This window comes from Colletotrichum navitas (genome assembly GCF_030913465.1).
Source record: "Colletotrichum navitas strain CBS 125086 chromosome Unknown LY79scaffold_71, whole genome shotgun sequence".
NCBI lineage: Eukaryota > Fungi > Ascomycota > Sordariomycetes > Glomerellales > Glomerellaceae > Colletotrichum > Colletotrichum navitas.
In genome coordinates, this window is record NW_026850617.1 from 136,478 (window position 1) to 153,169 (window position 16,692).

The following is a 16,692-nucleotide window of genomic DNA, read 5'->3' on the forward strand; positions in this document are numbered from 1 at the left end:
TGCACCACGTATATTGGACCTCCGGGCAACTTGAACATGTGGGCCAATTTCAAGGGGAGCGACCCTCCCCTGCTTCCCTTGTGTTGTTAATTACAGATTTCACAGCCAAGTGTCGAGGGATCCAGGGCCGGACCGCTTGACCCGGGACCAGTGTACGGATATAGGTACGGATATAGTTGCGGTCAGACGCGCATTTAGATTCCACTGCTCACTTAACTAGGGCATGTCGGAGAATAATCTCCGCCATAGCACTATAATATTATGAAGTCTATACCCCAAATACGTTGATACCAATATTTCACACAGTCTATAGAGCATTCGAGAAGCCTGAGAGGTCCGATATCGCGCGGTCAACGCAGACACGAAGGTACACTATAAGGCGCTCTCGGGTAGGGTCGCACGTAACAATATTAACCATACGGATACACAGCCATAGATAAACAGTAAAAGTTCCATGCTGTGCTCGACACAATGTAGAGTTTTGGAATAAAGAGAAAACAAGAGCGGTGGAATCTTGTGAGTAAACCTCTCTACCTAAGGCAGAGCTTTCGCAGATGACTCTTCTAGTTGCTATATCTAGTGCTGGTGTGACTGTCTTACCATCTGTTCTACACCTCAACAACCACAAACACTAATATATACTATAAGGTGCCCCTTCTCGAGGTCGCACGCGTACATAAGGACAACGCAAACATAGCCCTCCCAGACATGGCAACTGTCGACCTGTATTCATCTCTGCTTGAATTTACGTTAGTTCATCAAATGTCTCTTTGCAGGCCACGTAAAGGGGGTTATCTTACCCCTTACCTTGGACGCTACCCATAAGGTTCTCATCTTCGCAGGGTCTAGCTATGAAGTAGGCGGGGGGCGGTGGTATACGACTGGGATGTAACCCGGCTGGTAGTCCACTGGTTGAAGCAGAGTTTCTGTGGAGGACGAGGCCATCCCTATGGTAGGCATTGACCGCGCAGCATTCTGTACCCAGCCGTACGCTATCTGTGATATCTCGAGATCACGTGTGAGAACCCTATTACCGTAGGCGACTGTGTTGGCACCCGCCGTTGAGGTGTGTCTCTCGTCTTCTCGGGCCATGACCTCGGCGAGTCGACCCCGCGAAGAGGAAAGGGACACATCCTGGGCTAACAGCTTGTCGTCCTGGGCCCTCCTCCGCTGTGACCACTCGCGAAGGCGCACCAATTGATTTTCTGCCTGGTACACATAGTGTCAGCTCGACCCGCACACCTGGCGAATCCCATATTATTCCATCAAGCCACGTACTGCAATGGTGACAGGGACAATGAGAAGGCCGTTTCTGCTCACGTCAAGGCTAATCTCGACTCGACAGGTCGGGCATTGAGCGTAGATCTTGTCGCACGGAGCGTTCGGCACCCCCATCTCTCTAAAATGCGTGCGGATACACTACACAATCATCAGTCAACCGTGCGTTCTCCATCTTCCTCCTGAGAACGCTTACCTGTGTACAATGACTGTGCCCGCAGTGCGTGACGTGCATGCTACACAACGGTTCGTAGCAGATACTACATGTGCTTTCCTGCACCATGTCGTCCAAAATCTTCCGGGCATAGTAGAGTTCCTGTGCCTGGGCCTGGGTCCTGCTCTCGTCGTCGGTACGGTCCTTTGATCTACCACCGGTCCTATTGAGCAGTTCAGAATCTGTCACCGGCGACATGGTCTCAGCTTTGCCACGTTGTCGCGGTTCGTTTAGGGGATGGAGGGGCTGGCTGGTCTGGTTAAGGGGCGCACAGGAGTGCAGATGTCTCAGTTGGTGTTGAAAGCGGCGGATGTCAAGGAAAACTTATGAGAAGAAAATGTGGACAATTTTTTTTCCCCTTTTCATGGAAGAGAAGAGGCCTTGGCAAGTTTATGGAAGAAATATACAAGAATCGTTCAACCGTCGGAGATTGGTTGACGGCGATGCGCGAATTGGGTGAAGAATGCCCATGGCGGTAGTTAGAGTTCGTGACTCTCAAGGTCAGGACACAAATGGTATTAGACAAAAAAGGGCACCCGATGGATACATAAAGTTGAATGTCTGTAATTGTTAATGAAGAAAAAAAAAAAAAAACATGGTAGCCAAGTCTACCTGAGAGGCCCTGCGATGCCATGCTATGCGACTGATACTGAACCCCGGAACGCCATCACCAAATCCTCTTTGCAATCATTTCGTACCGCTGAACTCCGTGGTAGTCTCCGTCTTGCGGCTTTTCCGCCTTTGGGGCCCGTCCCTTGCCGCCCTTTAAGCCCTCCTTTTCATCTGCGTGAATCCACCTGCGCCGGTCATCGGTGACCTCGATCTGGCCGTAGCCGCCGACTCTCTTGCCCGTGGCATCGTAAATATCACGTTCCTCTTGGCCCGTCGCAACCATGTGCTCCTTACGCTTCATCTTGGCGTACCTGTTCCGCGAATACCGCAGCAGAATCATGCCGAGTAGCAGCTTGATGATGAGCAGGACCAGAAAGGCGATGAAGAAGACAACGATCATGGTCACCGCCGCAATCACATCGTCGCTGGTCCAGGTCCACCACGCTCTGCTCTGGACGCTAGGCTCGCCATACGGGTAGCCATACACGGCCCGGCCCAAGGCATCCCGCAACAAAGTATCCAGGCGATCGAGCGCTGCAACCATCACCGGCGATGATGGGGTTGCGGACTCGACAGACAAGGATGTCTGGGTAGACTCCGGAATTGGAGTGGGAATCCGCGTCGACAAAAACATGTGGTAGGTTTGGACCGAAGCTCGGATGAACAAGCAGGACAACGGGATGACGGCCAGTCCAAGCCGGCGCGTCAATGAGGGCGAAACAAAGGCCTGTATCCATTAGCCTGAAGGAAAAGTTTCTCACAAGGCAGGGACTTACGTTGGTGTAGTAGTCCTTGCACAAGATATCTAGAATACGGCTGTAGAAACTCGGTTTGATGTTGTTGAATTTGTTCACGTAGGCATGCTTGATGGTATCAACCAGCATCTCACTGCCAATTACGATGAGAAATGGGGAGAGGACCTCGCCTGACCAGACCCATGATGGGAGGATCGTGAAGCTGAACGGCAGGATTGATGGACTGTGAAGAGGCATGGCCCCTGAACCTCCGAGATCACTGTTCTCAGACCCGGCCCCAGGTACAGAAAGTCCGCCCACCTCCACAATGTTGCGCATGCCAATGATGAAAAGCATAATCCAAAGCTGGAAGCGCTCGACAATGTCCGCACACGTTAGCTGGAACAGATTGTCCTTCTCAAATCGCTTGAAGACTGTGCTCTTGATCTCAACAAATTGGTTGGAAATCATGAGAGTCAGAAGGGCATTGGAATAGGAGTTGACAGCGACGTTGAGGGTGATGACTTGGTAATACAATGCGACAGAATGGATAACGTTGTAAATGAGGGCAAGAACAAACATGCCCAGAGGTAGCAGTACCTTGGAACGGCCAGAGCTGTTCCTAGATAGCGTCTCGGAGCTGAAGAGGCACTCGAAGATGTCTTGCCCAAGAGCCGACAAGAGACGGTCACCAACCTGAGGCACTGAGTCAGCGATATATCCTAACCAAGCCCGGCAATAGTTCGCCTACCTCAAGGACGTTGTAGATGACATAAAGTTTGATGCCATCCTGAGCGCGGATGAAGTGGTACATGCGGCTGGCGTCAAGTTTCATCAGGAACAAGGAGCTGAAGAGGATAACAGCACCCTGCAGCAGGTCCGCCTTGTGGAAAGAAGACAGGTTGGATGGTATCGACTTGGTCCTACGGTGCCGATGCATCCTGTAACTATAGCCATGCGAGGGATGGTGGCCAGCGGATCCATTCATCTTATGAGTGATGTGCCCATTGCCGTTTAGCCTGACCTCCTGTTCGACAACCCTACTGCCGCTCACCTTGGAATCGGGGTCGGGACGAAAGGTCGGGGTGCCACCGGGCGGCGATCTGATATCCGGTGTGGGAATGGATAGTCTCTGCTCGGCCGGTCTGTTTTGACTCCTGTCGCGACTAGCAAGGGAATCGGTGTCTTCCTGCTGTACAGAAGAGGCAGTCTTCGCTCTCGGTCGGCGAGCCCTGGCCCACAGCCTGCCTATCCCGTACCAGACAAAGCCAATCATCCACTGCGCCTCCTTCACCGCCATGTACCCCCACCATTTGAACAGGACTCCAAGGGCGATGCAGAATCTCATTGGCAGAATGGTGAAGTTGTATAGCCAGGCATCGAGACAGGCCAGGGCGCCAAAGTAGAGGGTCCTCTCGAGGAAGGACGGGAGCAAGAGGACATTCTTCAGCCTCTCCCACTTGACAACATAAGACTCGTATGGAATATCATTCGTATGCGAATGATGTATGTACAGGGGACTCGGTCGTTGGGCGGCCAGTTCTAGCTGGAGGTGGGTTGGTATAGACATGGGCGGGAGGGGTATCGACGGAGGGAGAGGTGAGGGTGGGATGGGTTCATTTCTGTGTGACTTGGCCGGCGGCAGTACGTGGATCTGGGGCGGTTTGTTCTGGATCGGCGGCTGGAGGTTGATGGCGTTGAAATGACTCGTTCCATCGAGATTCAGTGGCGGTGGCCGAGCAACGGTGTAGAAGGAATTCCGGCGGGGCGAGGTAGTCTGCGACTGCGACTGCCGGCGGGTTGTTGGGGGTGTCGAGAGCGTTCTGCCGGAAACAGGCCTCCGAGGCTCATCCCTATACCGAGCTCTGTTCCCACCGTCAGTCACGAGACCGTTGGGTCGCAGAGAGGCCGGTTGGCTGAGGATCGACTGCCGAATCTCTTGGAGCTGGTCTGCGATGGGCGGGTGCGGTCGCTGTTCTTGTTCGCCAGAAGCCTGTTCGGGAACAATGGCCACAGGGAGAGCCTCGGGGGCGGTGAGCTGCTGCATCCCTGCGACAGATAGCCTCCTAATGTTATCATGGCTCTGATTTTTCTTCACGGATGCGGAATTTGATCCGGACCGGGCCCTCATCTTTGATGTCACGTCCTCCTTGTGCGTAGTCTCGTGCTTCTCGGGGACGGTGACAGGCCCGGATGTGGATGACGAATTGGAGGAATCCTGTTTTTCGGGCTTGCTGTGCGTCGATGAGGCATCAGAGGATTGGTCTTCGTCGGAGTGACCGCCGGGTATGGAAGGGAGAGTGGAAGTAGGGGGCGCGCTCGCGGAGACACTGGGCCGCGGAGGGAGAGGAATGTGCGACAGTTTGATGTCGGGTTTGGCGACATCTAGACCAGCACCGCCGCACGCCGGGCTGCCGTCGAGAATGTATGTCGGTAAGGGTGGGAATGCCTCGACCGGCTCGTGAGGCATGGCAGCCGGGTTTTCAGAAGCTCCATGATTATCGTCAGCCTCTCGGTCTTTGCGGTGTTCGCTCTCCGCCATTCGCAAGCCCTTTCACTGTCTTTGCTGGAGAAGAGATATCGGCGCCATCCGCATATGCTCGCAGGTTCGATCGACGTAGGCGCAGAGGGGTCCGTCGGGGCACACACACACGGAAAGAAAGAAGAAAGAGAAATAAAAAGGGCGGCGGATGCTTCGGTAGAGTTGGACTGCGGTGTGTCCTGTCGCGCGGTCCAAATAATCAAGCTTGCATTGCAGTCTGCAGTTCTTCAGGTGCAGAGGTCGCTTGGCGAGCGACCGATCATCAGGAACAATTTGGATTGGTGGCTGGATAAGGAAACCTGGCAGCTGCACAGCGCGGCAAAAGGGCCAAATGGGAACGACGGTAGGGACGCTATCTTGGGTCTGGCTGGGGTCGAACGGTGTGGGAAAGTGACGTATTGGACCGGGCCGTGCGCTGACTGCCGACTCGTGGTGTCTACTGTACCTACTTACCCACTACCGGTAAGTAAGAGCAACAGAGACATTCATTGTTGGACAGCCGAACAATGGAAATGCACAGAAGCTACCTAGGTACCTACCTGCCTTAAGTGGCTACCTATCTACCTACCTACAGTGCCAGGTCATTAATCTGGTCACACCAGAATATCTAGCCAATTAATACATCAGGATTCCTCCGCCAGGCCCACTTTCCCTTCTGCCTAAGGTTACCACATGTTAGTCTGAATGCATCGCGACAAGAGCTTCAGAGGCAATTAATTGAGGTATATAGGGCTCTACCTCCAATACTTACCTGGAGGTTAATAGACTCCATCCAAGATAGGATTACTGAATGTATTAAAGTACGTGGCTGGTATACACGATATTAGAAACATCTATTTTGGCTGGAGTTTACACTATAATAATATGACTACGGTTTTACGTAGCCTTGTAAAATGTGGGGTAGACATCATGTGACCCTTAATAGTGTGACCAGATTAATGACCTGGTACTGTAGGTAAGCAGGTAAGGTATAGTGGTTTCATTCAATCTGATCGAGGGAGGAAATTACGTTCGCCTGACGGGAGCTTCTGTCCGTGTTTGTGTATTTATTTGTCCTTGTTCTTGCAGGAGCGTAGCACACCCGTCTTTCCACACACGTCTCTGGGCCACATGCCCTTGTCGATAATGTGTCGCAGTCCACGGGATTGCGGGATTGCGGAATTGCAACTCTTACCAAGGTTGCCTGGGTTCGTTGGTTCAAAGGCGCTGGCGCCGGATGAAACGCGGCATCGTAATTCTGTCCTCGTCATGGTTTTCCACTTTACAGACCATCACAAAGGTCAAGTTATTCACAAGCCCTAGCACTTGTACGCGTGCGCGCTAGCCGGTCCGCCCTATCTCCGTTACTGCCGCTAATCGCAATGCCGGATCGGAACCGAATCGCTCGCTGAAGGATGCGGTAATTCCGACGAGGGACGGAAGCCAGCTCGGGGAAGTGGGGGGTTTGGAAGCCTCTACACTACGCTTTTCACCTTACCTTGTCCAAGCACCTACCTACCTAGAAACCTAGGTAGGTAGATATTACCTGACACCCCGAGAGTCTGCGCTTTCACCGGGGGGTGCCATCTTGTCTCATCAGGTGGGGACAGAGTAGAGCATTCGAATTAGTCAGCCAGCCCAGTTTCGAGAGGATTCGGAGACGGATCTTGACCCATCAAGGGTGCAACCCGATACGTCCGTCCTCACACTCACTATTACCTACCTACCTACCTACCAGCCTAACCTTGAGTCGGTGGGCAGCTAGCTACTGGCAGTGATCGAGTCCCGTTGCTGAAAAGGAGGATGCAGTTTGCCATTGGGGAATCTCCATCCGCTTGGTAATCCCCATCCGCTTGGTAATGCCTCACGTCAACGACGCAATGACCCCGGCACTTCTGGTCTGCGGGCCCCTCCACCATCCATGACGCCCCTCCCACACCATCTCTTCAAGCTTCAGTCAGTCATGAGCCGGGCTCTCTCTCTATAACCTTGCTCGGCCCCCTGCTGCTTCCCTCCCTCCTTTGCACCAAGTCCTCTCAGTCCTCCCATACGGCTTCTCTTGATTCTTGTTGATTTCCATATACACCAATTCTGACACAACGAACGCCTGCACAAGCACTCTCGATGGCCTCCAACCCTCCCGGACAATGCTGCCTCGTTGGCGTCAAGCACGAGTAAGAAGAGCCCAGACCACCCCCCGCTGACCGACACCTCCGACCCCTCCCCCCACTTGCCAGAAAGCTTGGTTCCTGCGGAAGCGTCAACCGTCTAAACCCATCACAACTCGCACCTCTCCAAGCCCATCAGCCATGTTGACCATATTTCCAACACAGGGGCACCCCTCAGGGCAAGAAGATCACAGTCGCGGGCAAGTATGAGGGCTATCTCGCTGAGGCTCCTGCCGACAAGGCCCACAAGAACACAGGCATCCTCTATGTCGCCGACGTCTTTGGCATCTGGACCAACTCCCAGCTCCAGGCCGACCAGTTCGCCGCCAACGGTTACACCACCCTGATCGTCGACCTCTTCAACAAGGACCAGCTCAGCGCGCCGTTCCCCGAGGGCTTCGACATCGGCAAGTGGATCTTCGAAGGCAGCGACGGCAAGAACCCGCACACCAAGGAGGCCGTCGACCCCATCATCGTCGACTCCATCAAGTACATGCAGAACGAGCTTGGCCTGACCAACATCGGCGCCGTCGGTTACTGCTTCGGCGCCAAGTTCGTCGTTCGCCACTTCAAGGACGGCATCAAGGTCGGTTACCTCGCTCACCCTAGCTTCGTCGAGGAGGAGGAGCTTGCTGCCATCACCGGTCCCCTCTCGATCGCTGCCGCCGAGACCGACAACATCTTCCCCGTCGAGAAGCGCCACAAGTCCGAGGAGATCCTGCAGAAGACGGGCCTTCCCTACCAGATCAACCTCTACTCTGGCGTCGAGCACGGCTTCGCCGTCCGCTGCGACCTGAGCAAGAAGGTGCAGAAGTACGCCAAGGAGAACGCTTTTCTCCAGGCCGTCACTTGGTTCAATGAGCACCTCTTGTGAGTGGATGGCGGACGTGGGGGAGACTTAAACTTGTTAATTGAGGATGCGTATATAAAGCGGCTCTAAGGACTGCGCTTCGAGATACAATTCTTTTTTTTTTTTTTTTTTTTTTTTTTTTTTTTTGATTTTTTTGAAAGAAGCCAACTGATGACCATTAATGCGAGATGCTTCCTCTGTCAGGTCTACGCTGTCGCCAGCCCCCATAAGTGACGTTAGCCTCAAAAGCTAAGTTTACAACCGCTCTTGATGAAGTCAGGAGACCTTTCCGCCAGCATATACATTAGCATCACGATGCGGGCGATGCTGAAGGCAACCCAGCCTCGAAGACAAGCGCCGACGTCCGGCATGTCTCGCACCAGGGGTATTCCGTGCCTTGTATGGTGTTTCTTCAGACCGATGCAACCGTGAAAGGTAGCTTGTGAGCATTTGTCAATCTCAATGCCGGCTCGACGTAATCAGCACCTCAACACGAGAAATTGCGACGCGAACTGCGTTCGGAAGTACGGCTTGCACTCGCCATGGCTCCACTCAGAATTGCGCAGGGCTGTCCAGTCATTCAAGTTGCCCGGCGCGCCGCCGGCGAGCATTAGACCGTTGGTATTTGTGACACGGCCGGGTGCCTGGTTTTTGCAGATCTGCTTCTTGCATTATGGTTGATCAAGCGGTATCCTGCCATCATACAGAACCAACTCCCAAACGGCTGCCGGGCCAGGATGACAATGATTACTCTTGGACAACAAGTATATGAAATAGAAGTCGCAAGCAAATATAAGGTTGGCTAATGTTTTGATTCTAGAGTTGCTGAGCTAGTAAGAAGGGGCTTTGTCTGCAACTGACGTCGAGCAAAATGCTACATCAAAAGAGTGCCATTTGTCAAGGCCAGTGTGCCTGACAGCTCTCGCTTTCCCATCCGATGTATAAGCCAACAGCGGCGTTTCGTTTGTTTACCTGTATGGAGCGGTATTGAATGAGGCAGTTTTTTGGCCTTGGCCTTGATGGTTGTAAGAAGGACTGGTTCCGAGATCAACGATCAACGGGAGTGAAACGCCCGCTCTGCGGCCCAGTCGCTAGAGGGGAGAAAGAGGCTTAGGTGGGAAGTGTGAAGTGTGGGGAGCGGAGCAGGTTGGGACGGAAGCTTGTCATCTGGCTGCTGCTGAGCTGAGCTTACCATTTGACAGGTAGGAAACGTGGGAAAACAAGCACTGGCGTTAGCTCGCCGACACACCATGCCGTGTCTTCCGCGCTATTTGCACCGCCCACCCACCTGCATCGCATCGCATCTCGTCGGCCGACCTATAGTTCGAGTGACGGCCCGCTCCTAGGCTCTGCCTTCTGCCTTCCCGAGGAACGCAGCACAGCACTGCACAGCACAGCACAGCACTGCCGCCCCCGGGAGAAGGAATAGGAAGAAAGCCACTAAAAAAAAAACAAAAAAACCCCGGGGTGATTTGGACGTCTTTTGATTTCCAAATCCTTCTCTTAATCACGACACGTCAACATGCCTCGCGTTGCACATACATACTCCATACAGCATGCATGGCGACTGCATCGCCATCATCGCCATTATTGTCCACCGCGCCCCTCTAGCAATACATCTCCGTTCAAACAGCAATAGCGGAGCCACCCCCTCCCTACCCTCAAAATCCCGCTGCCTGTTGTACCTAGGTACGTTACACCAGAATAGCCCCGTATGGGCGATGAACTAGCGACCGATAGGGCTACTGAGCAAGACAAGGGGCCATGCAGACGCAGGGGTTGACGATGGGGTAGGCTTAGCCAGCAGCAGACCACCAAAGAATACCTCACCCAGCTGAAGTAAAAATGGGAGGATGGCTGGGTGCCGAAGACGCCTGGAAAGTCACTGACTGCGTAACCGGCGCCGCACATCATCCCCTTCTCGCGTACGATTCTCAGGCTGTGCTGTCGTTATACGCTAGCCTAACATGCAGAGCCTCGTCCATCTACGCCTCTCTCTCTCTCTGTGTCTTTTTTCCCTTTTTTTCCATCCTTGTCTCTTCACTTTTCGACACACGTCAGGCCTGCTTCTGTGTCTCTGGGGCCTTTTCAGCTGGGCCTGCTGATCTTCCAGGAAGCTGGAGTGCTGGAGTACATCAAATCCTCCATGGCTTCTTCTCCGACCTTGGCCATATCCGCCCGCCATTCTTGACCTGTGCTCTCTCGATCTGGTTTCCGTCGACTCTGTTAACCCACCACCTTTGAACGCTGCCTGCAAGTAACCTGACAAAAGACGGAGGTTCCAGAACATCTAGTTGCCCGCCAGCTTCAGATACCAAGGACGTGACGCGGCACAACACCGGGAGAGCAATACCTTGAGAACAATCCCTGACCGCGGAGCACGGCTATGGACGGCATGGACGAAGCCCAATTCAACCGCACGCTCCAGGTCATCAACAGCAACATTAACGACGATGACAAGGAATTGTTCGTCGCTGTTGCTGCTCTGGTCATATCCGTTGTCGCCCTCATCGCAGCTCTCCTCCAGGTCGCCCAGCAATACTATGCGTCCGCCGCCGGCTACTCTAGCTGTGGGAGCAAAGTCATAGGGAAATGGTCCGAGTCCAAGAAGCGACGCCTCAAGTTTACCGAGTTCCGATTCGAGGTGCAGTTCGAGACCCCCGTCATCTTCCTATGCCCTCCGACAAATACGAAAGGCCCTGTCAAGGGCCAGAAAAACATCTTCATTGATGGGTCGGAAAACAGTCTGCGGGAAAGTCGGTCTGAGATCACGGAGGCAATTTTCAAGGAAAAGAATGTATCTGACAAGGAATTGATCAAGCAGTCTGTGCACACGGCCGACAATGAGAGGGCTTCATGGGTGACGCTTCTCTCTGCCCTACAAAAGATGGAACATGACTCCAGAGAATGGCAGAAGGAGCAGTACAAGAACAAGATCTTCAAGAGTCCGCCCAAAGGGGCTGCCCAGGCCGAGAAACCAGAGGATATTGATGCCGTGCTCACGGAAGTCAGTAACAACTATACTCTGACGGTCGCCATCCAGAGGAAACTCAGAAGCTGGGATACGATGCCTGCGAATGTCAAGAAGCCCTATGCCACCACCACGTGGTGCCATATTATCGAGATGCTGGCTATGCTTGGCGTATACTGGGTTGAATTCAACAGAGCCAATGACAGGTACCGCGCTGAAGGCAACGGCTACACAGTAACGGGAGAGAAGGTCAGCGACCTCGGCATCATGTTCACCTTCCAGGTACACGGGCACAGCCGCTTTGAGGGCAACCGTGTCATACCCGTCGACGAGACCAAGGAACTCTGCTTCGGCTTCGTCCCGACCATCTACCGGTCAGCATCGGACGGTCGGCGGCTGCAGTTCCCCAACGACGAACCCAGAGACCTGTCTGTTCTGAACTTCTCCAGCAACCGCGAAATCGCGGAAACGCTGGTCCTCATCGGCTGTAACACAAACACAGTGAACTATTTTGCCGATAATTCAACTGCGCGAACTGGGCATCTGTTTCCTGGTAAGCACGGATCCTCCGGCACCGGACAGAGTTCTTTCATCTAACGATGTTCCTCTACAGTTGCTTTCGAGATAATAGGAATGCTGGCTCGCACGCTTCACATCGAGAAGAGCGCGTTTCGTCTGCTACCGAACCCCACCCACTATCGATGGGATACGAAGAACTTCTCTCTGACCCGCCTCCTCGAGGCGTACGCCATGCAGATGAACAAACTGAAGAAAGACCATCAATATGCCACGAGCGACGTCGGCAAGGTTATTCGGAGGAATATTCGGAAAATACAAGAGCACATCACGACCTCGGAACAGAGTGGCTGGCCTACCTTACCTCTCATGGACGCGTTGCATTCGGCACTCGATGACATGGACGAGATCTTGACGGCGACGCCCAGGGAATCTCGGCCAGCCGCAATGACCCGGAATTACACCACGACGTCTGGCATGCAGAAACTCCATAGTAAATCGGCCCAGCCGTCCGAGGCCTCCGACGTCATGCCGTTTGAAAGCACTCGCCAAGAAATGGTCAAGGACGTGCTGCGAAGTCACATCCAGGAGGTTCTTGCTGGCTTTAACGAAAAGACGGAAAAAGCGACGGCGCTCAAACCCCTCAGCGGCAACCAGCCCTTGGAGGACAAGGCGAAACCTCTCCGCTTCGAGGACATCGACGCTGCGGCCCCGGAGCTCAAGCAATACAAGCTCATGGAGGTGTACTTTCGTGTGGTCCGGAGCAAGGTCATTGCAGAGTCCAAAGAGTCGAAAGACAGGCGAGCGTCAATCTCCCCCGCGGCGCCGACCGTTGGCTTTGGTGGGTTGAAGCGGAGGAACCAGACGAACCTCAGCACGTTGACGGCGGACACGGTCGACGACGAGGAACAAATCGTCTTGCATGACTTGCCTGACGAGGACATCAAGTACGGGGATATCTGGTGCACCCTGGTTTTTCGGATGATCTGTTGGCTCATGCTGCACGATTTTCATAAGAAGGACGTCCAGGTTTCCAAGAGTGAGCTATTGGGCAGCCGTTTACCAATCTACATCGCATAAGTTAAGCGAAGAGCGGGTGGGCGGTCACAAACCATCTGCCGTCATTTCTACGCATTTACACGCTTCTCGGATGTAAAACTGCATCTGTTGGCGGTCATTGGCTTGTGTATGTTCGTTTTCTTTTCTTTTCTTTTCTTTTTTGGAGCTTACGAGCGAGCGAGCGGTTTACTACGGCCATATATAGAGGTTTACTATGACGACAGACTCCTAGGTACTTACGAATGACGATTTTTGGCATTTTCACGATGACGCTTTATGGGATGACTTCACCTTGACATCTCAAATGACCACAGTTGTGATTTGAACGTTCGATGACGGGAGCCATGCCCGCTGGCCAGACAAGTCCCGAAGACGCAAGCCGGAGAGGTTCAGGAACGGCAATGGGGCCATTATGGTCAACAGGCGGGGTCCATCACTGTTAGTTAGGTCCGACTCCCAGCGTGACGCTGTGCGACGCCGAACTTCACACCTAATTCGTCCCCCACCCAGTAGTCAAGGTAGGTAGACGGACATGCAGGCGGCGGGTGCTGAGCTGCAAAGTGGTTGCAGCCTTTGATATTCCTTGGCTCCCTCGGCGTGCTCCGGTGAAGCGGGGGGTGGGGGATAACAGAAAAGGCGCTACGCCGTATCGGTGCGGGCAGCGGCAAACAGACCCAGGGGAAGGAAGAAGAAAAGGAGCGACGGAGGGGAGGGAGGTTAGGGTGATTAGGCTGATCATGTGCCGACGCGACGGTGTGTGTCTGCGTGTGTGCGTGAAAGCCTAAGCGACGTAGAGACAGTGATCTGCTGACGAGTAATCGCCGAGACGAGGCCAGAGTAAGATGGATGAAGTTGGAAGCGAAGGCCAGAGGATGAATTCCCCTATATGCCGAGTTTGTCAGTCGAGGTCAAAAATTGTTGTGGCGCCCCGCGGCTGGCCAAGAGCTTACGGCCGGGCAGAGCTTCGGGTCTGGCGTGCGATGGAAAAGCGTGTGTGTAACGCGTATCAAAGTCGAAGACCGACACAAGCGCTGATGGTACAGTTCCCAGCGCGGCGTGGCGCAGAAGGGGTCCTCTATGTCACTTAACGCCACAACACTCGCAACCCAGCAGAAGCCCATCACGTAAGCCGCAACCTACTTACGCGCTGCTATGCATCCTGAACAAACAATGCATTTAACGCCGCCAGGCGCCGGCGCCGGCGCCGGGGCAGTATGATGTCGTCCAATGCCTTACAGCACGCATCTGTGCGCGGCTGGTTGCGAACTGGCGAAGCTAACTGGTATCTGGTGGCGTCTATTGCCGTCTTGACTCTGCGAGGCCCGATGACAATAGAAAAAATGTCTTGGGCAGCCGCCGGCGTCGTCGGTCCCTTGGTGACGAGAAAAGGAAAGGAGAAAGCTTGGAAAAGTAGGTGGATGGCACGAGGTGCAGGGGACCAATGCATTCCTCTCGAGACTGCGCGCGGCGCTTTGGGCGAGACGAGACACGGGCAGGCAACGCGTTCGTTCGTGTGGAAGACGCGATCCCTTATCAGTTTCTCAGTGGTGTGAGATCAGCGGTGGATCAGTGGGCTGAGGGTTACACTACAAGGCACTGGGCCGCCAGGCCAAGGTCAGCCAGGCCAGCCATGGCGGGCGGGCCAGGCGGGTTCCAGCGTGCTATTGTGGCGTTGACGTGATGAGAATATCGGAATGGTGGGTGGGCAGCGGACCGAGGGGCTGGGTTTGACGAGGTCTCGAACATTTACCTGGCCGGGCCCGACAAGGGGAACAATTCATGGTTTGGGCATCCGGAATGGCGATGGGGGTTCTACTGGTCTCTCTTTGGAATAATGCAGTGTAGACCAGACACGCAGGCTAGCCCAAGGGGAAAGAATTCCGTGCTTGCTCTGGGCGTAAAAACAAGGTCAGAGACAGACAGGCATGCATGATTTGGTGGGAGACAGCAAGGAAAAGGTGGTAGAGAGAGAAATCGGATAGGAGCCCGCGCGAACAGCACTGCCGAGGTACGTGATTTGTCTGTTCTGGAGACAAGTACCTTTTCCGCTTGAAACAAGGGTCTTGGTACTCGCGGAGCTATCGCAGACAACGACCCCGCTTTTGAACAGGAGATGGGAGGCCAGCACCAATGACAGCGGCTGGTTGGCAAAGAATCCATCTTGGTGTACACAGGTAGATCAGGTAGGGACTTAGATGGTAGGTAAGGTACCTACCACACGCGGTTTGAAATAAAAATGAAGTCGAAGATAAGAATATATAAAATAAAATAAGAAACACCACAGCCGGTTTCTCACAGGCACCTTGCCCAAGCTTGCAGTCTGTACCGGCAGTGTATTTCGTAACTTGCATGCCTGTCTACGCAGGCCTAGGTACCTACCAAGACTGACTGGCGAAGCTGATGAGGTACTGTGGACGGGTATGTAGTGCGCGCACAGATCATGTGATGGGCATCCACTTTCCCCCTCCACTCTCCGCTCGAGAAGACCAGCACGCGCACCTGGCACGATAGAGAAAGGAGAGACAAGTCGGGGAGTTGAGACGTAAGGGAACGGTCATCATGAGGGGGATTCGAGTACGGGATATCTTCGGGAGTCACGTCGGAGAATTGCATTGCTTGATCGACCTTGCCCCGACAATGATTGGAAACCCCGTGTTTCCTTCCCGCAACAGGCACCAAGGTCGTGGTCGAGATGATGTAGCTAGCTACTACCTACTTGTTGTATGTGTTCCGTGCCCGCCCTGCAACCAACACACAACCCAGTTTAAGAGGTGCCCACTCACTGCCCAGTGACGCTCTCCGTTGTCAAGTAAGAGAAGTGGAGGCCGCTACTCGTCGAAGGTAGGTCTCGAGAGGGAGGAAGGGGGGGCCGTGTATCCCAGCACCTGGTTTTGCAGGAAGCGGTACCTGCAAGCCACGAGTGCGGTGGAGTTTATTTTTATTCCGTTATTTCCCTCCCCCATTTTCCGTCTCGATCTTGGTTTCGGTCGCTCCACCGCTTACCCCCGTTGTCTACGTGTAGTACGTAGTCAACCCAGGATTGAGCTGCGGACGATCCACTTATCGTGTTTGCGCTGTGATACATACAATACATACAGTCCTGGTCCAGTCAGGCCAGCGTGCATCGTTCAGACAAGGCAGGCCCCCTGAAGCTCAAGCCCAGCCACTTCTTTCTCCGTTCTATCTCTCTATCTCTCTCTCTTTTTGTGGGTGTCTGTCTGTCTGTCTGTCTGTCTGTCTGTACAAGTATTGTGTGCCCTATGGGTGTAGTGTATGTGTTTCTCATGTGTATCGATTGCTCGCATGCTGCAAACCTGCCTACCTGCACTGCCACCTTACAGTTGACGTGCACTCTCAAAGAAGGGGAACCCTCGAGACGACTAAACCTCCCTGAACCGAGAAAAAGAAAAGAAAAAAAGGAGGAAAAAAAAAGACACTGAGCCGAACCCAGGCCCAAACAAGAAAGGAGAAGGGGGGGAAGGTGACCATCAGCCTTCGGCATCGCTTTCACTTTTCGGTCTCAAGTCTCGGGTTCCACATTCTTGCTTTCACACGCCTCTCGATTCGGACTCGACTCGACTCTGGAAACCTTCAGGCTTCCATTCTTCAGCCTTGGAACTTTGACATTCCAACCCTCCCCCTCCGTCTCCGGCACTTGTCCCGTCATCCTCTTCTGCCGACTTTGTTCATTGTCGTCCCCCCCACGCGCCGGTCGCCGACCGTCTTCGTCTCACCGCGTTATTGACCGACACCTGCCTTGCCTTGCATT

The 16,692-nt window shown here is 53.7% G+C and overlaps 5 protein-coding genes across 5 annotated transcripts; 2 read left to right on the top strand and 3 right to left on the bottom strand.

The window, feature by feature from the left end:
• Positions 1–849: 849 nt before the first annotated feature.
• Positions 850–1,690, bottom strand: LY79DRAFT_672738 (uncharacterized protein; the record flags this gene model as incomplete). The annotated part of the gene is made up of 3 exons (XM_060564090.1): positions 850–1,209; positions 1,279–1,419; positions 1,475–1,690. The coding sequence occupies 3 exons, from the start codon at positions 1,688–1,690 to the stop codon at positions 850–852; spliced, it is 717 nt and encodes a 238-aa protein (XP_060410249.1).
• Positions 1,691–2,051: 361 nt separating this feature from the next.
• LY79DRAFT_565282 (eukaryotic membrane protein family) lies at positions 2,052–5,646 on the bottom strand. The gene is made up of 3 exons (XM_060558722.1): positions 3,590–5,646; positions 2,881–3,534; positions 2,052–2,831 (listed from the first exon to the last, which is right to left on the bottom strand). Exons 1-3 carry the CDS (start codon positions 5,378–5,380, stop codon positions 2,160–2,162), a joined length of 3,117 nt encoding a protein of 1,038 aa, XP_060410250.1. The 5' UTR covers positions 5,381–5,646; the 3' UTR covers positions 2,052–2,159.
• Positions 5,647–7,483: 1,837 nt separating this feature from the next.
• On the top strand, positions 7,484–8,401 carry LY79DRAFT_523236 (dienelactone hydrolase; the record flags this gene model as incomplete). The annotated part of the gene is made up of 2 exons (XM_060555514.1): positions 7,484–7,533; positions 7,693–8,401. The coding sequence occupies 2 exons, from the start codon at positions 7,484–7,486 to the stop codon at positions 8,399–8,401; spliced, it is 759 nt and encodes a 252-aa protein (XP_060410251.1).
• Positions 8,402–10,527: 2,126 nt separating this feature from the next.
• On the top strand, positions 10,528–13,179 carry LY79DRAFT_360350 (uncharacterized protein). The gene is made up of 2 exons (XM_060552736.1): positions 10,528–11,901; positions 11,962–13,179. The coding sequence occupies exons 1-2, from the start codon at positions 10,764–10,766 to the stop codon at positions 12,942–12,944; spliced, it is 2,121 nt and encodes a 706-aa protein (XP_060410252.1). The 5' UTR covers positions 10,528–10,763; the 3' UTR covers positions 12,945–13,179.
• On the bottom strand, positions 13,093–14,115 carry LY79DRAFT_565293 (uncharacterized protein). Its single transcript, XM_060558723.1, has one exon. The coding sequence runs from the start codon at positions 13,660–13,662 to the stop codon at positions 13,414–13,416; it is 249 nt and encodes an 82-aa protein (XP_060410253.1). The 5' UTR covers positions 13,663–14,115; the 3' UTR covers positions 13,093–13,413.
• Positions 14,116–16,692: the final 2,577 nt, after the last annotated feature.